Consider the following 25,525-nt stretch of genomic DNA (forward strand, 5'->3'; position numbering starts at 1 on the left):
TAGCCATAAAGTTAAAATGATTGAATTTTGGTTTCACAAAGCGACACACAAACAGACAAAAATAACAGGAAGCACCAGAAACAGGGCAAAGAAGAATGCGGAGAGAAAGATTTAGACCAGAGGCCAACCTGCCTCCTAATGGCCAGAGAAGAGAACGTGCCAGTGTCTGGACCACTAGATGGTGACAAGTAGGGAGAGCTAAGAGCCATGTATTTCACTAGAGCAAAAACAGGAAAAAGGAGAAATTAGAGAATTTTGATGGATCTATGAGCACGTCAAGCATTTCCCAAAATAAAAATGGTGAGAATGCCAACTGAATGGGGGAAAGCCATGCGACTGTTCATACTCATGTGGTTGTGGGACTTTTATCATTATTCTAGTGCCATTGGATGAATCCATGGAAAAGTATCTCCACAACTCTAGTTATAAGAGCACTTCATTATAAGGGCACTTCAGTGATCTCTATATTCTTGTAATCAGCAATGAATTCCTCCCAGAGTGGAAAGCAAATCTTTTTTGTGTTTGGTTCCAATCTCAGGGGAATGTGTGGCCTGCTCAAGCTATTTTGATTTCTCTAAAAACCTGTTCCTTGAAATCATGTCTGATATAGGGTCATTTCTGGGCGCTTTCAATATGTGCTGTGGCTGCTGGGTTATAGACTTCCATTTACTTCCAGGCCTTTGCTTTTAGTGATCAACCCATTTATTGTGCCTCACCTGCTCTGGGAAGTGGACATCCATGCAGAACAGCTTTATTTAACAGGATGCTGAGTGCAGCTTTCACTACAGCCTGTTGCCCTTGGCTTGGACTTTTCTTTACTGCCATCTGTCCCAGTGTAGATGGTCTTTTCAGAGAAGCCCTGGAAAGAATTGCCTCTTGAACTCGGGGAGCAATGACAGCATTCCATAATTTGGACATCCACCTTGGAGCACACATGGAAAAGAAACAGCAAAAAGATATGATTATAGTTACCATGTACACTTGACACATGGGAGGAAACTTTCAAGCTGTTGGAAGTACTTGTGAAACATGGTAAGAAAGGTCACTCCGTTCACCTGCTGGAAAGAATGCAGTAGTTTAATCGAAAGTAGTTCAAGTGTCTTTATCAAACACTCCTTTAGCTAAGAGTGCTTCCAGATGTTGCTCCCAGCAGCAATGGTAATGCCAAAACAGGAAGGACAACAAGAAGTACCCAGATAAGAAGCTCTTCTTGTTCCAGGGCTAGAGATACTATTGCTGTTTTTGCAAAACGCTAGCTGAGCTTTTGGTATGTGAATCAGCACCTGAATGTGGGTGACAAATTACTTGATTCAAAACACAGGTTGCTTTCAAAACACTAAATTTGGAATTGTCCAAAGCTGTTGGAAGAAGTGCTATTAATATTAAATTCTTACAACTTTCCACCACAGATTGAATGGGGGATTAGCCCTGGACCTTCTGAATTATAAAGAAGTGTCTGTGACATTTGCTGAGTATCTTTTCTCAACACTGAATAACCATAATCCTACATATGTGTTATCTGGGGTTATTAGGAGGAGCTTCTATATGATTACATTTTACTTTTAGACAGCACCTGCCATTTCCCAACAACTCCATAGAAGCTTGTCCTTGAACTGGCTGGTATTTCTCAGTTAAAAAGTAGGGGAAGAAAAAAAAAACTGACAAAAAACCTATTTGCACTTGCGTCCTACATTATGATAAGTTCACCTTCTTGCCCAGAAGGTGAATTTTGCTGTCTAAATCACAAATAGATAAAGGCTAAAAGAACAGCTTTCAAAACCACAAAAGTAGATTGTCAGCTATATCTTCCTGAACTCTTTGAAATGACAGCACCAGAGGAAACTTTAATGATGACTATCAATTCTTTATTGCCCATCTACCCAGCAAAAACACCTGTTTACTGTAGCTGGAGAAGGTGGTTGCCACCTTTGCCTAATAGGGCTACTTTAATTGCTGCAGACAAGCAGAAATGCAAGAAGGCTTTTCCAGCCTGGAGATGCATCACGAGCAAAGCTTTGCCTCCTGAATGTATGGTTAGTTATGTTCAAAAGCCCTGCCAGGAAAAAAATGGGGGCAACCATACAGCTGAATTTAAAGGATATGCCTCTACAAGGGTTTGCTTTGCTTTGGCACTAAATCACAAGTGCAAATCCGAAAGAAAAGTGATAGGGCTGCTTTTGTATGGCTTTGCTTTGTATGGTCTTTGTTGCTCACACTGGTCCTGTGGTGTGATTCCTTCAATGAGGACTAGATGGTTTCATCTCAGTTGGCATGTGGCTTGCTGGGCTTGAATGCACTGAATAAATGCATCTGAACTTCTACAAAAGAAACTTGTGCAGATTTGGTGACAAAGTATGAAGGAGAACAAGGTTCCTGTACTTTTTGCACAGGAAGCTGCTTTACACTAAGTCAGATCACTGGTATATCTAGCTAACATTGCTTTCTCTGACTGGCAGCTGTTTTCCAGGGTCACAGGCAAAATGTCTTTCCCATCACCTACTACCAATACATTCTAGGCATTTAATCTGGGACCTCCTGCATGTGAAGCTTGCACTCTGCCACTGAGCTAGGATCCTTTCCCCCAAAGAGAGAATTTCAACAGCTCCCCATGCAAGGCTGAAAAAGCAAAACCTGTTGAAATTCTCTCTTCTATACAGGAGACGTTTAGGAGCCCATGTGCTCCTTTGCACTCCCTATCTGTGCATCTCCTTAAAATGGAACTCTAGTCAAACAAAACCAGATAGAGACAATCTGTCACATTTAACCATTCTGCAAGAAAGCCCCTTCTGGCTACGCCTTCAAGATTCCTGATGATTAGCTTATACACATGTGATCGAAACAGGTTTGAACTGCAGTGAAAAATAGGAGCACCGAAGTATTACGATCAGGAAACTAGAAATGGGAGAAGAGAAACTGGTGAGAGGACTATATGTAGGAAGAAGATAACATGCTCAAAAATGCACCTTTAATATTATGATTCATGAGCTTCAAATATATTAACTGTTTTACCCATGAAATAAAACACAAGTTCCCCCTACCAAAAAAGGCTAAAAGCTTCTTACTTTGACAAATGAAGCATGTTCATTTAGTACATCAACATTGCTTGACATTTCTGAGACAGATGCATGCTTAGCAATTTTGCTGCTTCTTTCTTTTTAGTATACATACTCTTGTTTTATTTATCAAGCAAATAAATATTTAAACATGACTACATCTGTCTTGGAGTGATATCAGACCACTTTAACACCTTCCTCTGTTTAAATCATTAGTACTAGCAGCAGCAGTCGCAGCAGCAGTCGCAGGAGTAGCAGCAACACTTTGAGATCTAAATGCAACAGTATTTCTCATCTCCACAACAATTTCTGAAAAGCAGATTTATCATTGTTCCCATTTTACAGCCTGAGAATTGAGGTTGAGGGATAAAGATCAGCTGAGAGCCACCCCTTAAGACCACGGCTGAGCTGAGATTTCAACATTCAGGTACAGCACGCTGACTACTGGAGTGAGCTAAAAGCAGTGGGAGTCATAGGTAGCAAAATTTGCCTTGGCAGCAAGGAAAATACGTGCCAAAGCCCAAACAGTCTAGTGGGGATGATTCTGTTGGATGTGTGAATCTATGTATATACACATACAGTATGTGATTGTACTGTACTGTTTTTTCCCCTCCTTTTTTAATGTACATTGTGGTGGCCTATGGCTTTAAGCAATAAAGTATCTATCTATCTATCCCATAGGTGGTGACACACCAGTATGGACGGCACTAAAGCCCTGCTCCTAACCACAAAAAATCTGGTTCAACACCGCCTTTGACATCTGAGCTGTCACTAGGCATTGTCTATTCGCTATCAAGCCTATCTTTGCAGCTACAGGGGCTAGAAACTTGCTTTTTTAAAACAGCTGAGATTTGCAGTATGCTGAACTTTGTCTAAAGTGCCAAAACATGCGCTCACACAGAATTCAAACTGCCATAAGAATTAAGCAATGGGGGCACCATAACTGTAAACCCTCCAGATGTTTACGATTCCTAAAAAGGCAGAAGCAATTACCTCTTCACTGAATGTTGTCAAGAGACAAGGTCCCTGCCACGTTTATGGGGAGGGACTCTGGCTCAGTGGCAGAGCACTTGCTTTGCAGTAGAAGGTCCCAGGTTTAATTCCTGGCATCTCTGGTTAGAAGGATCAAGTAGGAGGTGGTGGGAAAGACCCCCGCTGAGCATCTGCTAGTCAGAGAAGTCAACAGTGGGACAGGTAGATCTGCTTCCTACGTCCCTAGTGCAACTGAATGGAGATGCAGCTCTTGCGTAAACCAATTTTCTATTCACTTAAATAGTGGAGGTAACGCCAACAGCATATTCTTTTGTAGACATTGCCTTATTTATAAAAGTGAATTAAGGCACAATCCTATGCATGTTCAGACAGAAAAAGTCCTACAACTCCCAGCATTCCCCAGCCAGCAGCACTGGCTGAGGAATGCTGGTAGTTGTAGGACTTTTTTCTGTCTAAACATGCATAGGATCGCGCCCTTAATCATCTAAGTTGCCCAGTGTGATATACAGCTAAAACCATAATAAGCATATAACCAACTACAACAACCACATGCACAAAAAATCCTCTAATAAAAACTGAAGGTAGCAGCAAACATTCTAACAGTAGCATCAATAACCTGAGAAAACAACAAACATTTCACTGTACTTAAATCTCAATACTGAGTATTACAGCATAGAACAATCCCCTCCCTGGAATGAAGTGGCAAAGCCCTTACATGTGGGCAGTATCACCGTGTGCACCGGGGCTCCTACAGCTACCAGGAGTTGCTAGGTTGGTGGGCAGCCCTACTATGCTGTGAAAATGCTACAGCACCGTTGATTTTTCAAAGAGAAATGCTATGCAGTTGATGTGATTTTGTAAACAAATGCTCTGAATTATGACCTTTTGAAAATGGAATCAGAATTCCTGAAGCATACTGCGATTTCTAGGCTGAGATCTCATGCATTCTTGTCCTGGAATGCTTACAGAAATTATCCTATGAAGAAAGGAATGTGTCTTGTGAATATACATATAGAATGACACTCATTTGATGATGATAACGATATCCTCAAATTATGTACTAACAACAGGACAGAAATATTACTATGGTTCGCACATATAATCTCATCTGCATTTTCATTGCTCCCTCACAGAAATAGCATTTAGCATTTTGTTATCTCAGAATGACAAACTGCCTGAACTAAAAGAGGAATCCTATGCATGTTTACTCAGAGGTAAGTCACCCCACTCTCAGTGGCACTCACTGGTGTACGTCCAACTGAACTCTTACTAGAAGGCCGCAATTGTGAACATACTTACTTGGGAGTACGTCCCACTGAGCTCTACTATTTCTGAGCATTTCTACTTACTCAGAAATGAAACACTGGGGAAAAGATTAGTCAGTTTCGAAACATGAAAATGAATTGTTATGAAATGAATTACTGAAATGTAGTGGTGATGGAAGAGTTCTAAAGGAAGACACTGTGCTGTAAGCATAATGAGGAATAAATGCAAGACGTACTTCACTGTTGTGTGGCTGTGACCAGGTACCACTGGACAAGAAAGGAAATGCTTTGGCCCAACAAGTGCTTCAGGTGCACCAAGCCGTGATAAACATGAGTTCAGCTGGTGCCAGACTGCAAGAATCCACTCTACAATCTTGCACACTGGATTGCATGGAGGAGGCATTTTTCCTTTGAACTGTAGAGAACAGAGCAGATTATTGGTTTAGACGTGGTTTGTACTTCTTTGAAGAAAGAAAACAATTTTACAGTTTGGCACACTGCATGTAAGAAGTAGCTTTCACTAAAAAAGGTCATTTTTATGTATGTATTAATTTATTACATTTGTATACTGCCTCATAACTAGGGATGTTAGAGAATTCTGCCACAGACTCCCCGGAGTCCGTGGAGGAACAGAGCAATCCCCCCCGCCACCCCGCGAAATTTACCTGGGACGGAGCCTACCTTTGTCAGCCGTCCGCTGCCCCGCAAATGGCTGCCCTGGTCTGCATCTGCCATTTCCTCTCTACTTTAGCCGTGACAGGCTACGTAAGTATTTACGTAGCCTATCACGGCTAACGCAGGGACGCCATTTGCATCCCTGCCTTTTGCCGTGATAGGCTACGTAAATATATATGTAGCCTATCACGGCTAACGCAGGGACACAAATGGTGTAGCGGAGCTGGCTGGAGAGGATTCCAGGGGGGAGGGACGGATCGCCTCCACCTCCAGCGGACAGCCCCAGCAGAAAGGGGTAAGTAATCCATACACCCCTACTCATAGCCAAAGCTCTCTGGGAGGTATGTGCCAGTCCACACATGCCTGTTCGTTGCTTTATAACTAGCTTTAAATAGTGATTGCATGTGTGAATGACCCACCATGGATCAAATACCACAGATAGATCTTTCACCTCGCTTCCCATTACCCCTAAACACAATGCTTTTCAATGGAGTGCATTCACACATATTTGACTGCAAGTGATCAAATAATCATAGATTCATATCATAGAATAGTAGGGTTGGAAGGGGCCTACAAGGCCATCGAGTCCAACCCCCTGCTCAATGCAGGAATCCAAGTCAGAGCATCCCTGACAGATGGCTGTCCAGCCTTGTCTTGAACGCCTCCAGTGTGGGAGAGCCCACCACCTCCCTAGGTCATTGGTTCCATTATCATATTGCTCTAACAGTCAGGAAATATTTCCTGATGTTCAGCCTGGATCTGGCTTCCTGTAACTTGAACCCATTATTCCCTGTCCTGCATTCTGGGATGATCGAGAAGAGATCCTGGCCTGACAACCTTTCAAGTACTTGAAGAGTGCTATCATATCTCCCCCTCAGTCTTGTCTTCTCAAGGCTAAACATGCCCAGTTCTTTCAGTCTCTCTTCATAGGGCTTTTTTTCCAGTCCCCTGATGGTCTTTGTTGCCCTCCTCTGAACCCTCTCCAGCTTGTCTGCATCCTTCTTAAAGTGCGGTGCCCAGAACTGCACACAGTACTCCAGATGAGGCCTAGCAAGTGCTGAGTAGAGGGGAACTAGTACTTGCCAGGATTTGGAAGCTATGCTTCTATTGATGCAGCCCCAAAGAGCATTGGCCTTTTTTGCAGCCACGTCACATTGTTGGCTTATGTTCAGCTTGTGATCTACAACAATTCCAAGATCCTTCTCGCTTGTAGTGTGGTTGAGCCACGTATCCCCCATCTTCTAACTGTGCATTTGGTTTCTTTTTCCTAGGTGCAGAACTTGGCATTTATCCCTATTAAATTTCATTATGTTATTTTCTGCCCAGAGCTCCAGTCTATCCAGATCACTTTGAATTTTGTTTCTGTCTTCCAGTCGATATCCTGCCCAATTTTGTGTCATCTGCACATTTGATCAGCAGTCCCTGCAGCTCCTCCTCCAAGTCATTAATAAAAATGTTGAAGAGCACTGGGCCCAGGACTGAGTCCTGCGGTACCCCTCTCATTACCTCTCCCCAATTTGAGAAGGTCCCATTGATAAGCACTCTTTGAGTCCGATTCTGTAGCCAACTGTGGATCCACCAGATTGTTGTTTCATCTAGCCCACTTTGAGCTAGTTTGCTCATCAGGATATCATGGGGCACTTTGTCGAAAGCTTTGCTAAAGTTGAGGTATATGATGTCTACAGCATTCCCACAGTCCACAAAGGAGGTCACTTAATCAAAAAATGAGATCAGATTCGTCTGGCAGGATTTGTTCTTGACAAATCCATGTTGGCTTCGAGTAGTCACTGCATTGTTTTCAAGGTGCTTACAGATGGATTGCTTTATCATCTGCTCCAGAATTTTCCCAGGGATTGATGTCAGGCTGACTGGTCTGTAGTTCCCAGGTTCCTCCTTTTTACCCTTTTTGAAGATAGGAACAACATTAGCCCTCCTCCAGTCATCTGGCACTTCCCCTGTCCTCCATGATTTCTCAAAGAGAATAGACAGCGGTTCTGAGAGTTCTTCTGCCATTTCCTTTATTACTCTAGGGTGTAGTTCATCTGGCCCTGGAAATCTGAACTCATTCCAAGTAATTAGGTGTTCCTTGACCATATGCTTATCCATCTCAAGCTGCAATCCTGCTCCATCAGCCTGTACTTTGCCTTTGCCAGGGGGGTCACAGACCCTCTCTTGGGAGAAGACTGAGCCAAAGTAGGAATTGAGCACTTCTGCCTTTTCTTTGTCATCTGTTATCACTTTGCCATCCTTATTTAATAGCTGAACCACCATTTCTCTCCTATGTCTTTTACTATGCACGTAGCTGAAGAAAGCTTTTTTTCCTTTTACCATCCCTTGCTAACCTCAGCTCATTCTCAGTTTTAGCCTTCCTGATGCCATCCCTGCAATTCTGTGCTACCTGCCTGTCCTCTTCCTTTGTTCCTTGGCCTTCCTTCCACTTCCTATATGTGTACTTTTTTGTCTTTTGGTCATCTCTAAGCTTTGTGTGAAGCCACATTGGCTTCTTCTGATGTCTTCCACCTTTTTTTCTTGTTGGAATTGTTTGTCATTGTGCCTTGAGAATTTCCTTTTTTAAAAACTCCCATCCATCTTGGACTCCTTTTCTTGTTAGAGTCACTTGCCATGGGACCTTACTTATCATTGTTCTGAGTTTATTAAAAGCATCTTTCCTAAAATCCAGAGTACGGATTTGGCTACACTCAGCTTTTGCTTCCTTTATAACCAAGAACTCAAGTACAACATGGTCATTTTCCCCCAAAGTTCCTGTAACTGCTACTTTACCCACTAAGTCATCTCTGTTGGTTAGGATCAAGTCAAGGATAGCCAATCCTCTAGTTCCTTCCTCTACTTTTTGTAGGAGGAAGTTATCCATCACAAGAATTTGTCTCCCAACAAATATCGAGGTAATTGAAGTCCCCCATTACTACTACATCATGCTTCCTTGAAACGTTGGCTATTTGCTTTTCAAAAGTTTCATCCTCGTCTTCTCCTTGATTGGGTGGCGGGTAGACTCTGACCACCAGGTTCCTTTTATTCTTTGCTCCATTTATTTTAACCCAGATGCTCTCAATGGGGCTACCAAGCTTGTCCTCCTGTATTTCTGTGCAGAAATATGTATTTTTTAATATATAGTGCAGACCCACCTCATTTTCTGTTCCTCCTGTTCTTTTTGAACAAATTATATCCTTCAATTGCTGTATTCCAGTCATGAGAGTCATCCCACCAAGTCTCAATTACACCTATCAAGTCATAATTTCCCTCCTTTATTAAAAGTTCAAGTTCTCTCTGTTTGTTTCCCATACTCTGAGCATTAGTATATAGACATTGAAGACCATGCGCTTCATGGTCTGGCTTTCTTCCCACATGTTTGTGAAAACTATTATTGGGCGCTATTAGAGCTGTTCTCTCTGTTGTGGTGCATGAGGCTTCGTCCATTGTTACCCCCAACTTTACGTCTCCCTTCCCTGTGATGAGAAATCAAATTATGCACATGTGTGTGGGAAGCATTCCTGCATCTGGAAAGAGGAACACATTTGAGTTCTTCTCAAGCAACACAAGTAGTGGCCTGAAGGGCCATAGAACTGCAACTCCAAGCACACCTAAGTTCAAGCACTTTTAGATGATGCAGAGCCAGCTCAAAACACACAGTATGGTGCGGACCAAGGTTATTAGATCTGAAACTACGAGAATTTTATTTTGAACAGTCAACATTAATAACACGAGGAACATTTCTTGAGCAAGCCCTACAATAATGTACAGCATTTGTACAAGAGTTATACTCTTACTCATTTCAGTGGGGCTTGTGCCCCATTGGCCTGTACCCAGAAATAAATACAGCTTAATAGGCATATAACCCCAATATTACATGAAGCTGTTGTCTTAACGCCCAGTAGAACCATTACAAAGAAGTTAGCTATGTAGTCTGTCTGCAGCTGACACACCACCACCTCAAGAGGAAATAAGGTATAACATTACAAGAGCCAACTGTATTTACCCAAAGGATAACTTGCACAATGCTGATGCTATTGTTTAAACCAACTTGCCAAGACAAGCTTGGGGAACTTGACTGCTGCCCATCTAATTTTGTTGTTGTTGTTCAGTCGTTCAGTCGTGTCCGACTCTTCGTGACCCCATGGACCATAGCACGCCAGGCCTTCCTGTCCTGCGCTCTCTCCCGGAGCGTGCTCAAGTTCATATTCATTGCATCCGTGATGCTATCTAGCCATCTCATCCTCTGCCGTCCCCTTCTCCTTTTGCCTTCAGTCTTTCCCAGCATCAGGGTCTTTTCCAGGGAGTTTTCTCTTCGCATTAGAACAAATAAGGCATCTAGAATTGTAGCATTCTTCTCAATTAACATTTCATGCTACCTGGGCACACACGCAGATTTTCACATTGCTGGTGACAATGCTCAAACTGTGACAGTGCAAATGCACACAGGGATCACATGCTGAGTTGTAAAGTGATTTGCTCAGGTTCCAAATGAGTTTGGATCACAGCAAGCATAAATGAAGGTGGAGGCAACCGCCAAAGACAAGAGTTCAAAGCAGGAAAGAAGGAGACCAGCTTTAAAATGTGAAACCTGTGGGCCAAATAGGAGATTTAGCCTATCTGGGCATAGTGGACTTAAGACTACATGGCCGATTCAGAACTGTATTCAATGTGCAGTGTGGAATTTGTGACACTGCCTAGAATCCCGGAAAGTCCCCTTTTAAAAAGTGAGCAAATCTTTAGCACTTTTAATTAGATAAGAAATAAATCCTGAACATGAAAACATCACAAGCTAAAGGCTCTAGGACCAATGCTATCTAAGGCCTCCTCCAAAAGTTGATGATATGGGAAGTGGAGCTTACTAGCAGGGTCAGGGTCAGCACCTGGCATTTCTGGGCAGCTGCCAGGGCTCTCCCTTTAAGTCTAGCTACCATTTAAATTTCCTACAATGCCTCCAGTGTAGCATTGCTCCAAGGCACTGAGAGAAATTAAAATGCCAGCAAGACATAGCCACCAGGTGTTGCTCAGAACACGCTTGTCCTCCAATATCAGGGAGGCCCAGTAGGGTCCACCAATGGAGGAGGGCCCCACCAGGGCCCCTTCAAATCTGGAGCTGGCCCTGTTAACTTTTTATGATAACAAAAGCAAACTAGTTTCAAGGGTAGGAAAAGCCAAGAGCGAGCGCTACTAAGCCCAGTTTCACATATGCTTAATACATTTTGTCAATGTAGATTCAAACTTTCTCATCCTGGTGACAGTGAAGATGCTGGCCATAATCGGTTAAAGAGGAAATTCTAGTGCATGATTAAATTAGCTTGCAGTTGAGATCAGTTTTATTTTCAATGTAAATAAATTTAAGTTTCTCACAAAAATAGGCTCCTCTTGTTCTGTAACAATAGTATCAAGAAAGTTCCAAGTACTAACATTCCCACAGAGTGACAGGCAACTGCTATTAATAGCTTCAAATTATTCATTGAATTTTCATTGTGCTGGCTTGCTAATTTGCTGTAGTTATTTTGGCACATTTACACAGTTGCCCCATTTTGCTCATTTACAAGAAAAACACACATAGAAAACAGAGAGCACTTCAGGCATTTAACAAAGATGGAAACGAGGCTTGGAATATGGCAGAAGAACTGAACACAGGTGTTCAGTCAAGGGATAATGCCTTGCTTTGAGGCAAAAGCTAAAAAGGAAATCCTTTCATAAGGAAGAACTCATGTTCTTCCTAATCGCATTATAAGCAGTGCTTCATGGCATGCAGTCAGATTTAAGAGACCAACTGTAGGAGAAAGAGTCTTATTTTTCAATGTTGTTCTAATGGCCCTATTGTGGACATTTAGTTGAAATTATTTTTTCAAAGGGACTATCATAATCAAGGCTGTGCATATCTGTGCTTAAAATACCAAGGTATTCTACACAAAGGTAACCCAAATTCTGCACCTTGCATGCTTATTCTTCACCATTTATTCTTCTTGGCCTCATCACAGGGATATGTAAGAAGAGATGCATGGCACTGATATTCTGTCCCTGGGAAATCCTACAGAGCAAGCCTCTGGCTTTGGAGATGTCACCTGACATGGTCTAGGCCAGGAGTAGGCAATGTGGTGCCCATGGGCACCAATGTGCCTCCAGACACCTTCCTTGGTGCCCAATGAGACACCCACTTTTTATTCTAAAAATATTTTAATACTTTCTTACTGCCAGCTGGGATTGCGTCAAAGCAAAGTGGGGGCCTCTATTTGCTGTCATCTTAATTTCCCATGAATGCTTCTGGGCAGGTTACTTGTCCTTTGTGATTAGCCATGCCCACCCATGTCAGCCATTTTATGATTGTGCCCAGGACAGTTTCTCAAATGTACAAATGTGCCCACAAACCCAAAAGGTTGCCTACCCCCTGGACTAGGCACTTCCAATCCTATCTTGAATACCACAATACCAAATCTATCCCCCAATCACCCCTGCCCTGACCCCCGCACAAGCTTATTTTGGAAAAGATTCATTTTTCTGGAGCTTTCTTAGAAAATCCCAAGATAAACTTGGATTTTAACACAGCCTTTTCCAGGAAGGCCTCTCTCCTCTCCCACCTCCTGTACTTCGCATACTGCAAACTCCCTCCTTTATTTCATTCACAGCCAGTTAAGGGGGCAGGAAGGAAGATGAGAGAAGGGCTCAAGTGGGAGCAAGTTGGATTATTCTCTGGCTTGGATTAAAACCCAAGCTCGAGAAGAATTACAGCACTGTAATGATCATCTCTTATTTGAGGCAAGCATTATGAGCCCATGATACTTGTACTTCTGAGCCAGGAAATACAAATTTCTGTGACAGCTCTAACTACCGTATGACCATAGTTCTGTAAGAAACTGAGCTGAGAAGAGGACATTTCAGTTAAAATCTCAGCCAGGTAGCCTTAAGCAATTTCTCAGGATTAGCTTACATTACAGGGTCATTGTAATGATCGCTGTGATAATATATGTGAAGTGCCTTGAACACTCTAAGACAGGGGTCCCCAACCCCCAGGCCGCGGACCGGTACCAGTCCATGGCCTGTTAGGAACTGGGCCGTAGGGGTGTGCGAAACCCCCTTACCTTGGGTCTGCTGCAAAGAACAGGGACCATTTGCCATTTGCGTCCCAGCGGCCAGAAGTCCGCCAGCAAAACCCCCCCGCCCCCGGTCCGTGGAAAAATTGTCTTCCACGAAACTGGTCCCTGCTGCCAAAAAGGTTGGGGACTGCTGCTCTAAGATGCAAAGTGCACCTGGTTTGATCATAATAAGCCCAGCTTTTCTAAATATCAGAGCGCAACATGTATAACTAGCTTTCATTTACTATGTGGACAGAAAAGGACTGAAGCCTCTTAATCTGTGTGGGCTTCTGGGCCCCAGCTTAATTAGTTGTATAGCAAGGAATTGTCTCTCTGGTGCCATTTGTAGAACAAATCACATCTGCTACATTTCTCCCCTCCACACAGTCTCGGGAGCATTTCCCTGTCACTACAGGCTCAAGAGCATCTTTTAACGCTAGGTGTTGGCAGCCAAACTGGTGCCACTAAGCAGCAATGATATATGGCTATACTTCGAAGGGGAAAGGATGATGAACCATCTCTTTCTAACTAGGCATCAGAGTCTGGAGCTCTCCATTCTCCTGAGAGGCCTTGGTCAGCAGAAAACCTACTGCACTGCAGCAGGTTTTTGAATAACTGCCTGGAGGCAAAAAGTCTCATCCTGCAGCACACAAATGAGACATGGAAGCCAATATGGACTAGTTTTTAAAGGCACAGACACTTTTACTGGGGTCTGTCATGGAAACAATTACGGCAGACAGAAAATGCCTCTTTAACACAGCCTGGTGCCATCTGTGTCTACCCATAATCCAAGATCACTCAAAATGGCTTGGCATTTGAGATCAACATGGCAGAGTGTATGAAAAATTACTGGCTTGTTGCTGGTTCCAAGAAAAGACCACAAAATCCCATGGGTGACTGTTTTTCCTCCAAATCAAAGCCAATCACAGAACCTTATTAGTCTGCATTATTAGAAAACAATTCCATGATCATACGATTGAGCTCTTTGTTCTTCAAAACAGAAGTGCCAACCTTCTCTTTTTGTTGTTGTCCCTGATAATGCTGAACATCTATTGTGGTGAGCAATGACTTCAGACTCAAGCCTATATGGTTCCTACCTTACTTAAAACCTTCCTTCGCAGGAACCTTTGCAGGAGGCCGTGGATTGGTTCTCCATCCCATCTTAGCTGAACCCAGAGGAAATGTTGCTGAATCATCAGGTCAGAGCCTTGAAGCCGAGACTTTGCAATGGTCCCCATGAGAAAGCAGTTCTCATGAAAGTAATAAGCGTCAGATACACCAGTGGCTAAAAATTGAAATAAAGGGGAAAAATCAGAAATAGTCAAGACAGTCAACTCTCTCCCCCAGATATTTTTCTAATATAAAGAATCACAATCAAAATGAAATGTCATTGAAATGGAGTACATATCACGAATGGCTTTTGAATGGAACAAAAAAAGAGAAAATGCAATTTTGTTCTTTTAAAATAAATTTTCTGCAGCTACCTATCACAATATATTCAAATGGAACTAAAATGTCTTGTACCTTTTTTTACTGTGCAGGGATTATCAGAGCCACGATTTTCAAGAGGTTGAAGAAACTCCCCCAGTAATTCTGATAATGCAGCTTTTTCCAAATTCTCCAAAATTACAATGATTCTGTTGCTTACAGAAGGCTGTTTCACTGGGATCAGGCAAGCTATAAATACAAAGAGCTCATTGTGGTTGGCAGAAGAAATCCTCTCTCTGTTTACCAAGTGCATTTTACATACTCCTACATCTACAGTGGCCTTCCCCAACCTGGTGCGTTCCTGGTGTACTACAACTCTCATCACCTCTAGCTAACATGGCCAATAGCCATACTGGCTGCAGATGATGGGAGTTGTAGTCCAAAACACCCTAAGGGCACCAGGTTGAGGAAGGCTAATCTAGAGTGAGTAGGAACTTTCATGTCGTTTTTTAAAATGTTTTATTGCAGAGGTGCAGAACCTAAGGCCCAGGGGCCAAATCTGGCCCTGCTGCAGTTTCAATCCGGCCTTCTGGGGTTCCCCCAAAGGCAATGCCCCTTTCCCCCAACCACTGATCTTGGTGAACTTGGTGGTTTCCTGGCATTTGTGCAGTTTTTTCCCCATTCTAAAAGGTTGGAATCCCTCTCCTAAGCCTTAGTTACTGGCAGGAAGATCCTCAAGCTACAATATGCTGGCACTTTTGGCTTTTTGGTCACACTCCGTTTGCCTTCGGCGTTGCCCACCACTGGAATGTGTCCCCTAAGAACTTCTCCAAAATTGGGCTGAAAGAGGTTCTGCACCCCTGGTTTATGGTGAAAAAAAAGTTTGGATTACAAACCACTGAGAACTGGTGCAAATCTAATGATGGGCCATTTCTTAATCATGGCTAAGCAGGAAAAGAGATAGATTAAGTGATTGTTTCACAGAGAATGAAATATTAATTATTGCAATCTGTTGGAGAAACAGACAGAACTGACATATCTACTTAGAAGCAAGTCCCACTGAATTTAGTGGGGCTTACTCCTAGTTAAGTGGGTATATGATTGCAGCCTAAGGCGAATTAGTCTTTTCTAATAATGTTGTGTTTTCGGAAAACCACAATTTTGATTCCAGACATATCCCCAAACCTGTCAAGACAGAAAGAAAAGTACCCAAAGCTTTAATACTAAACATCATTTTCAGTTCAAGCTCTAGTGAGACATCCATCTTTGTCTTTAGAATTTCTAAAAAGCTGTATTAGAAACAGAGGGCTTTAGAGTGCTTCTTGTGTAAGCATCATTAAAAGTGTGACTTGTAGTTAATACATCCACTGATTTATTAAAATAATCTTACCACTATTGATGAATAATTCTGCAAGATGCTCCTTGGAGAAATCAGCATCTATCTTCACTTTGACTATTTCACAACAGAATCCTGCAGCCAGTTGCTTGTGCTGTGTTAAAAGTTCATAAATTTAGCCAAGGTATATAATGTGCTCTCCCTTTTTTCCAAATGGTGTCTGTTTTTATCTTCCTACCTTCATACAGAGGGCTATCTGATATGCCACATAATCTTGCAAACTTCCTTCTGGACCATGGAAGATAATGTTATGGTACTGTTCCACCTGTGGATAAGCACAATAATACTGATATGCATTTTCTACAGGCCTACATTTTCTACAATATTTACTGTTCTATAAACATTGCTTATGGAGTAATCCTATACATATCTACTCAAAAGTAAGTCCCACTGTGTTCAATGGGGCTTACACCCACTGGAGCCATCTCTGTAGAGGTGGTTGGCCAGTGGCCACCATCACCACTAGTAATCACCTGAAAGTAAAGAAAACTGTGGACAACAAAGAGCTTAAAAATACTGAACCTGATGGATTGGTTTGTATTCTGGGTTCCTAGAACCAGGAAGTCTAATCCTATCTTCCCCAAATCAAATGTTGGGGAGGGTGAATGCCCCTATAATGTTTATGATTATTAGTATAATTTCTTAGCCTCAGCCAAGGCCCCTTTAGTTATCGTCTCTGTGTTGGCAATTCAATGCCAGTTAGAATCAAAGGCCAGGATCCAAAGAGCTACTTCAGGTGCATCCAAAGGCTTGGGATTGCTGCCCTTTCCCCCTTCAAACGTCAGACCCTGCTGCCATGTCACAATGCTCCCAGTGTCGAAAGCATGTTACCAAATAGCAGGGAGAACTTTTGTGGGAAAATCACAAGGCCAAAGTCCATTTGGCTGTGTAGAACGAGTTGTGCAGTCTTGTGGATCCTCACCATGGAATGAATTTAGAGAACAAAAAACAAAACAAAACAAAACTGATGTGTCTGGATACACAAGAATCTAAGGGTAGATTCACATGACTCTCTTTCTCCCGCATCACTGTGAATTATGCCATCGTCTTAGATGGCAAGATCTGAAAGGAGCCTGGCTGTCCAAAACAATCCATGGTGCATTTGGATCTTGGTCCAGCATACAAAGGAGGTAACACCAGTTTGTAAGGAAAGACAAGAGGTTTTCAGAAGTGGTAGAAATGAATTAATACTGTTACACAAGAATTAAGCTGATCCTTACCAGCCTGAGGTAATTCTGCAACGTCTGAAGGTGGATCATAGATGCATAAGTCACACTGTGCAGACAGCCTTCCTGAGGACCTTTAAGAGAAGAGATATGATGAGCCAGTCCTAAGCCCTGTAGGAGAGCTAAGGGCCAAATGACATGTTACACTTAATGCATAGCGTGCAACTACATCTGTTGTTTTACTTGATTCGATTACAGCTGCTGAGGGATTGTTATCAGGATCACAGGGAGGGGGGGCTTTTCCCTTCGCTCCCCAGCCATGACCCCCTGAAAATCTCCCCACAGCTATGGGGCTTAGTAAAAATAATTCCCATTTTCATTTCTATGTGGTATTCGGGCTGTACGTGGCAACAAGACAAAACAAAATTCTTCTTCAACAACTTTATTTATTTATTTATTTACAATATTTATATACCGCTCCAGATCAAAGACTTCAGAGCAGTGAACAACAGGATAAAATAATAAAACCCATAATTAAAACAATTAAAACACAGATTCTGAACTTAATAAAACATGGCTGGTCACTCAGGGAAGGCCTCTCGAAACAACAATGTCTTCAGGACGCACTGAAAGCAATACAACGTTGGCGCCTGCCTGACTTCCAAAGGCAGGGAATTCCACAGGAAGGAAGCCACTATGCTGAAGGTTCTCTTCCTAGTAGACTCCAACCAGGCCACAGGTCCATGTGGAACCACCAGAAGCAAGCCCTCCAATGAGCTCAGTGTCCGGGCTGGTTGGTAAAGAAGAAGGTACTCTCTCAGGTACCCTGGTCCCACGTTGTTTAGGGCTTTGTACACTAGTATTAATATCTTAAACCTGGACTGGTAGCAAATAGGCAGCCAGTGCAGTTCCATCAGCAAAGGGATTACATGCTGAAAAGGGGCAGCTCCTGACAACAGCCGAGCTGCTGCATTCTGCACTAGCTCCAGCTTCTGGACCAGCCTTAAGGGCAGCCCCACATAGAGCACATTGCAGTAATCCAGTCTTGAGGTTACTAATGCCTGTACCACTGAGGCCATGCTATCCCTGTCCAGGAGAGGCTGTAGCTGGCAAACCAGTCAACGCTGGTAAAAGGCACTCTGAGCCACAGCGGCCACTTGGGCCTCCAGCAACAATGATGGGTCTAGGAGTACCCCCAGACTACAAATCTGATCTTTCAGAGGGAGTATAACCCCATCCAGAACAGATAATATGCCTATCTCCTGGACTCAGGAACCACTCACCCACAGGGCTTCCGTCTTGCCAGGATTCAGCTTCAGTTTATTGGCTTGCATCCAGCCCATTACTGAGTTTAGACACTGCTTCAGGACTTGCACAGCCTCTCCTGATTTCAGATGTCACAGGGAGATAGAGCTGTGTGTCATCAGCATACTGATGGCATTTAGCTCCAAATCCGCTAATGACCACTCCCAGTGGCTTCGTATAGATGTTAAACAACATTGGGGCAAAGATGGTGCCCTGTGGCACCCCATAGCTCAATTGCCAAGGGGCCAAGAAACAGTCACCCAATGTTACTCTCTGAAATTGGCCTCGTAGGTAGGACCAGAACCACTGTAACACAGTGCCTCCAATACCCATCCCACGGAGTCGATCCAGGAGGATACCACGGTCAATGGTATCAAAAGCCGCTGAGAGATTGAGCAGAATTAACAGGGTTGAGCTCCCTCTTTCCCTGTCTCGATAAAGGTCACCCATCAGGGCGACCAAGGCTCATTCAGTCCCATAACCAGATTGAAACCCAGACTGGAATGGGTCTAGATATTCAGTATCCTCCAAGAGTGTGTGTAGTTGCTCTGCCACAACCCTCTCAAGTATCTTCCCTAGGAAAGGGGTATTTGCAACTGGGCAGTAAGTTGTCTAATACCGTTGGGTCCAGAGTGGGCTTCTTCAGGAGTGGCCACACTACTGACTCCTTAAGGACAGCAGGGACCACCCCTTCCCATTCCCTGAACCCACCCAGACATACCTCCTTGGCTACTTTTTATTAGCCAAGAAGGGCAGGGATCAAGAGGGCACGTGGTTGGTCACATTGCTGCAAACATCTTGTCCACATCATCAGGCCCCAGGAACTAGAACTGATCTTACAAAATTGGGCAAATGGTGGTATCAGACACCTCAGTTGGAACTGTGATTCCTCAACAACAGCGTCAACTTTGCTACAGAGACAAGCAATTTTGTCCTCAAAGTGCGATGAAAAAGGTCACAGGGTCCTCAACAGGGCCAGGGTCCCATTTTCTGGGGAGGGTGTTAACAATCCTTGGGCCACCCAGAAGAGTTCTGCTGATGCAATATTCGAGGATGCATTGGAGGCAGTAAAATAAGCCTTCTTTGCTGCCCACACCGCCATGCTAGGCACGATTATGTGCTCTAGAGCATGCTCGGTCATCTTCGCTTTGAGTCTAATGCCATTTGTGCTCTAGCCGATGTCCAGCCTGTTTCATTGACCGCAGCTCCCCAGTATACCAAGGAGTGGAGTGGGCTCTACAGCGCTGGAGCGGGCACCCAGGTGCAATCAAGTCGATGGCCCTCTGCACCTCACTATTTCACAGTGAGGCTAGGGCCTCGGCTGGATCACCAGCTCTCTCCACTGGAAAATCCCCAGGAGCATTCAGAAATCCATTGGATTCCATCAGTCTCCTGGGGCAGACCATCCGAATGGGCCCCCCACCCCTGCAGGAGGGAAGAAACACCGTGAGTTCAAACCTCACCAGGAAATGGTCTGACCATGACAATGGGGTTACTTGCCCCCCCCCCCCCAATCTTGAGACCACCCAAGTCACAACTTGGAGCAAAAACCAAATCAAGGGTAGGCCCCGCTTCATGTGTCAGGCCGATGACAAACTGAGACAGCCCCATGGGTGTCATGGAGGCCATGAAGTCCCGAGCTGGAACTCCAGAGACAGCCTCAGCATGGAAGGTGAAGTCACCCAGAATCACTGTCCTGGGTTCCTCCAACACCACACTTGGGACTGCCTCTGCCAGCTCAGTCAGGGAGGATGCTGGGCAGAAGGGTGGGCGGTATATTAACAACATTTGGTATTTATATCGCATTGTAAGCAGCCTTCTCCAAACCTGGCACCCCCCATATGTGTTGGACTACAACTCCCATCAACATAGGCCACTGTTGGCTGGGGATCATTGGAGCTGTAGTCCAACACACCTGGAGGGTGCCAGGTTGGGGGAACACTGCTCTAGAGTATTCAAGCCTCTTTATACACATTATCTCAATAATACCTGTAAAGTAGGCCCCCTATTTAGATTCCTACTTCAAAGGGAGGTGAGTCTGAAGCTGGGAAATTCTGGCCTGCCTAAGGCCACCCAGTGAATTCATGGTGGGGCTGAAATTTGAATCAGCGCCTTCTTGGCTCAGAACACATTTCATTAACTATTACACTATACCAGGACAAACAATATTCAAATTCTATGCTCAGAATAAATTATATGCAAATTACTCATATATGGTCCACAAATATTAAGAATAATCAGATATTTTCACTGGATGGTACCATTTTGCTGGATAATATAAAAGGATAATACACATCTGAAAACTAGCCCTTCTACAGGGTGTTCTAGAAACTTTTCTTTTTTTCTTGTTGCTTAAGCTTTAGTTTTGAGCATTTTTAAGGAAGGCTGCTTTATTAACCGAACTTCAAAGCTTAATAAGAATGTGAATACTGAAGATGACAACAAATAGCAATCCATACTTCATCCATCACAATGAACACTTATGTAATGCATGATGCTAAAATAAGAGTAAATGCATTTACCAAGCAAAAATACGAGTATATGTTCCACCTGGTTCCTTTTCAAAAATTCCCAAGGTGGCTGGGGAAATGTCTGACCTACTGACCATGAAACATTACCTGTTAAAAAGAGAAGAAGGATATCAGAGGCATACTTACACACATAGAGGGCAAGACATGTGTCTCAGAAAATACTTTTACTATGATAGTATGATTTCACATCACCTGCATTTAAATTTGGCTGGGGAGTCTATAGGGTGCATCGTATTTGAGATAAGGGTTTTAACTCATAATTGTTCAAAGAAACTTTTCAAATCATATTTCAACACTAAAATAAAATCTACATTTAAAAAACAGAAACTGAATTTGTTGGACTCCTGAAATCTAATCTCTTCTCAAAGTATGGACAAGGCTTTTTGCACTGCTTCTTACCATACCTGCTACGGATATATAAGATGGCATCTCTCTTATTTTGTAATGCTTAAGTGCTTCCATGCTTCAGGAATTAGAAACTGAAGCTTCTACCAAAAGTATCATAGTGACTACCTTGATAACAGTTACAAAGGTAACATGCAAACTAGACTGTAATCAGTGTTAGATTTCACACATGGCTCCAAATTTGCTGTCACTTTGGTTGACAGGCTGACAATTTTTTGGTAGTTTATTAGGCTTCAACAGTGGCCAGCTATGTCAAACTGTAGCTTGTTCTTCTGCTATGTGTGTGTCTGCGTAATATACTGCCCTTCATCCTTTCAAATTATGGTATCAGGGTGGTTTATAACATGCAATTTTTGTAAATATATCAACAAAAAACACAGAAGATACATAAAATAGGCAGCTACCCCTTGGCTTCATAAATCAATTTAAAATACCTGGGCAAGCAAATAGGTTTTGACTTGGCATCAAAAAGAATATAATGTTAGTACCAGTTGCACCTCCATGGGGAGGATGTTCCATAATCAGGGCATCACGACAGAGAAGGCTCTCTCCCTTGTTGTCACAAAATGTACCATAGATACTTGGAAAAGAGCCTCCCCTGAAGTTGTTAAGGCATGAGCAGGCAGATGGAGGGAGAGGCACTCCTTCAGATATTTGGGATGCAAGCTGTTTATATGAAAAGCTTAATTCCTAAACATACCCATGTAGCCATTGTGAAAGCATATCAGAGTATCCCTGATGGAAGAGATACTCTGAAGTTTGGTGCATAGTATCTAATGCCATTTATTTATGTACAATTATTTTGGGGGTAAAAACTTCTCAAGGTGGCATGCAAGACAAAAAGCATACATTCATTTGTTCATTCTCTGAAAGCACCACATCAAGGTACAGTTTTGGCCTCTGGAGTGATCAATGCATAAGGCAAAGAAGTTTCACTGGCTTGGTTTGGACATAACACTAACCAAAGGTTTAGTGTGATGTGCATGAGTCTCTGTGAGTCTCAGCAAAGCCTCAGGCTCTGCAGCTCCCCCTTGCCCTCCTCTTCTTGTGCAGCCAGGAAGAAGAATAAACTATGATTCAGTTTCACTTTCCCTGGTTAAATGCTAGGCAACAGCTAAAACAAGGCAACAGCAACCTCTGGATTGTTTTGCTGGCTTGTTTAACAAATTAGAGCTTGTGATAAACCAGGTTTCCTGATTCATTTTTAATGTCAAGACAGGAACTAGGGAAAGTGAAACTGAATCATAGGCATCATTCACACACAACATAGGCTATGGTGTGGTTTATTGATATCTGGCTTGTTGTCGTGTCCACACCTATCCCCGCAAATAAACCATGATTTGTGAACCAACTACAAACTACAAATAGAAGCCATGGTTTGTTGTTGGCTTACAAAATCTGGCTTGTTTAAATCATGGCTTGCTCTGATGTTTGAACTCAGAACTGTGGCTTATTCCTGGCTTGTTTCCTCTGCCATCTCCCCTGAAACAGAGATGCTCAGCAAGAGTAGCTTGAAAAAGAAACCGCTCTGAATAGAGAAACAAATTAGAAATAGTGAAAACAAGTCGCAATTTGTGTGCTTGTCTGCCAGACAATTTATGGCTAAAACAACAGACCATGGTTAATATAAACCATAGCTTAACATTATGTGTAAACATAGTCAAAGTTTATACCTTCTCCCATATGTACAGGAGAAGGGCAGGAGTGGAGAAGCACATGAGCCTGCGGCTTTACTCAGGCTTACAGAGACTCATGCACATAACATTAAGCCATGGTTCAGCACTGCATGCAAACACAGGTTTTATATTCCACGAGAACATTGCATAATGAATGAAGTCAGCTCAGATTAACGGCTGCCGCAAGCAATGCTGAATACACTTAACCAAAGTACTTGTCGCATGTCATTTACCCTGAAAATCGGGGAATTTTTGTTTTTCTGCAAAGTAACAATGCTGATAGTTACCAAGTTTGATGGATAATATACTGCTTGCAGTGAGGCCAATGCCGGATTCTGGGGTGTTATTAAGTGTCAAGTCTTCTAGGCTCCTCCATTCATCAGAAGTGATTGCTTGGAAATGGTTTGTCACCGCCTGACTCACTGCTTTTGAAAAATCATCCCAGGCTGTCTGCTTGCGGATGTTTAACACACATACGGTGTTTTCCATTTCAACATCCTCTGCACCACAGTAGGCTGGCTCTACCTGGCTAACTGCAATCCGTAAAGGTATTTTGAGAGCATCTGTCTCAATAGAATCAGAAAGATTAAATATAGCAAAATCTGCACACAGCGACACAGATACTAAAAAGAAAAGTATATATGAAGAATATTCACTGGCACATCTTCAAAGCAATATGCAATTTCTGAGTACAACTGATAGTCTTGCAGATGGACCAGAATAGAAATCCAAAATAAAATATAAAGCCAAATGGTAAGTATTGCTTTTAGTTTTATTTAACTGTATAGGACAAAAACCCTTACTCCACAAATATCTGAGAGAATGTGACAGAATTAATAATTCATTCACAAGAAGCACTTCCATGTAGGAAACCGTTTGCTGATCACACACAGGACACCATCTGTGGCAGTTGCGCAATTGTGTCTTTGCCTGTATTAATTTCTATTAGGTCTGACTGAAATGCCCCTAAGTAATCATAGGGGAGCATTTCAGCCTTTCCCACATCACTTCAGAAGAACCCTAATTGAGTATATCACATGCTAGTCTCATTTTGAATTTGAGTGAGGGCTGAAGTAGATTTACATTTTTGTTTAATGCTTGTTGTGCCATTTTGGCCTTCATCCCAGGCTGTCGGTCTTGCAAACGAAGCCTCTGGGCTCCACCCTGGATGCATGGCCTGTCCCATTCAAAAAGATGGTACACAGAATGAAATAGCTGGAAGGTACCTTGGAGGTCATCTAGTTTAAACCCTTCCTCAAGGCAGGATCTACAAGGCAGGATGTAACTATAGCATCCCTTACAGTTGGCCATCCAGTCTTTGTTTAATATCTCCAGCAAAGGAGAAGAACCCACCACTTTCCAAAGCAATCTGCTCCACCGTTGAACAGGTCTTACTAATAGGAACGTTCTCCTCATGTTTTGTCGAAATCTGATTCCCTGCAACTTCCAAACATTGCTTCCTGGAGCAACACAGAACAAGTCTGCTCCATCTTTGGCATGACAGCGCTTCAGATATTTGAAGACTGCTACTAGCGCTGTGCTGAAAATTTCAATTCCTTCATTTTCAGCATTTCATGGTGTGGTGGGGGCAAAATGAAAATTCTGGTGAAAGAGCCTGGAAGAGGTGAGAATTTTCTCCTTGGGGAGGGGGACAGGGTTTCCACATACATTTTTAAGTGCAGCTGGTTGTTGAGGGGTCTTCTTTCTATTTCTATTTTTGAAAAACCTGCACTTGCAGGAGCCCAGGACTCTTCTCCAGCCAGGAGTTCTTTCTGAATGCCTATTGGAGAAGGTAAGGTCACATGGTCTTCTGGGAGTTCAGAAAAAAAACTGCCAGGCTAGAAAAGAGTCCTGGGCTCCTGCAGGTGCAGGGAATATTTTTTTTTAAAATAAAAAACAGAAAGAAGACCTCTCAAGAATTGCCTACACTTAAAAAGGCATGTCAAAACCCTGTCCCCCTCCCCAAGGAGAAAAGTCTCCAAAATTCTCCCCTTCCCTGTAAAACAGGGTCCCCAACCCCTGGTCCGTGGCCTATTAGGAACTGGGACGCAGCAGGGGTGTGGGAACCCCCCTTACCTTAGGTCCGTGCGGGGGGAGGCGATCTGCCCCCCACCAGAGTCCTCGCCGGCCCTGGCCGGCTCCGCTCCATGGTGAGTCCACAGAGCTGCCAGTTGGCTCTGGCTGCTGGCGGAATTCCGGCCGCGGACACCATTTGCGTCCCTGTTCTTCAAGTAATAGGCTACGTAAATCTTTATGTAGCCTATTACTGCAAAGAACAGGGAGGCAAATGGCGTCCGCTATGCAGACACCATTTGTGTCCCAGTGGCTGGAAGTCCATCAGCGGCCGGACAGGGCTGGCAAGTATTCTGGGGCGGGGAGGGACAGATCGCGCCCCCCGCGGACCCAAGGTAGGGGGGGTTCCCACACCCTTGCTGCGGCCCGGTTCCATCCCCCCCCGGTCCGTGGAAAAATTGTCTTCCACAAGACTGGTCCCTGATTTCATAAAGGTTGGGGACCGCTGCTGTAAAAGAGGTAGAAAAAACAATGCCTCTTTGCAGAGGG

General features: G+C 43.4%; 1 protein-coding gene across 1 annotated transcript in view; it reads right to left on the reverse strand.

Moving 5' to 3' along the window:
• The window catches only part of CTTNBP2 (cortactin binding protein 2), a 125,698-nt gene that overhangs the window by 14,569 nt on the left and 85,604 nt on the right, over window positions 1-25,525 (reverse strand). Inside the window, exons 10-18 of the mRNA XM_084810823.1 lie at window positions 23,251-23,526; window positions 20,874-20,969; window positions 17,101-17,180; window positions 16,059-16,145; window positions 15,875-15,974; window positions 14,581-14,733; window positions 14,154-14,341; window positions 5,548-5,726; window positions 717-922 (exon numbers count right to left, since the gene is read on the reverse strand). Coding sequence (XP_084666949.1) covers window positions 717-922; window positions 5,548-5,726; window positions 14,154-14,341; window positions 14,581-14,733; window positions 15,875-15,974; window positions 16,059-16,145; window positions 17,101-17,180; window positions 20,874-20,969; window positions 23,251-23,526 — 1,365 coding nt within the window. The remainder of the gene's footprint in view (window positions 1-716; window positions 923-5,547; window positions 5,727-14,153; window positions 14,342-14,580; window positions 14,734-15,874; window positions 15,975-16,058; window positions 16,146-17,100; window positions 17,181-20,873; window positions 20,970-23,250; window positions 23,527-25,525) is intronic.

This window comes from Heloderma suspectum, chromosome 7 (assembly GCF_057233095.1).
Source record: "Heloderma suspectum isolate Gila_16-S chromosome 7, 16-S_ref, whole genome shotgun sequence".
Lineage (NCBI taxonomy): Eukaryota > Metazoa > Chordata > Lepidosauria > Squamata > Helodermatidae > Heloderma > Heloderma suspectum.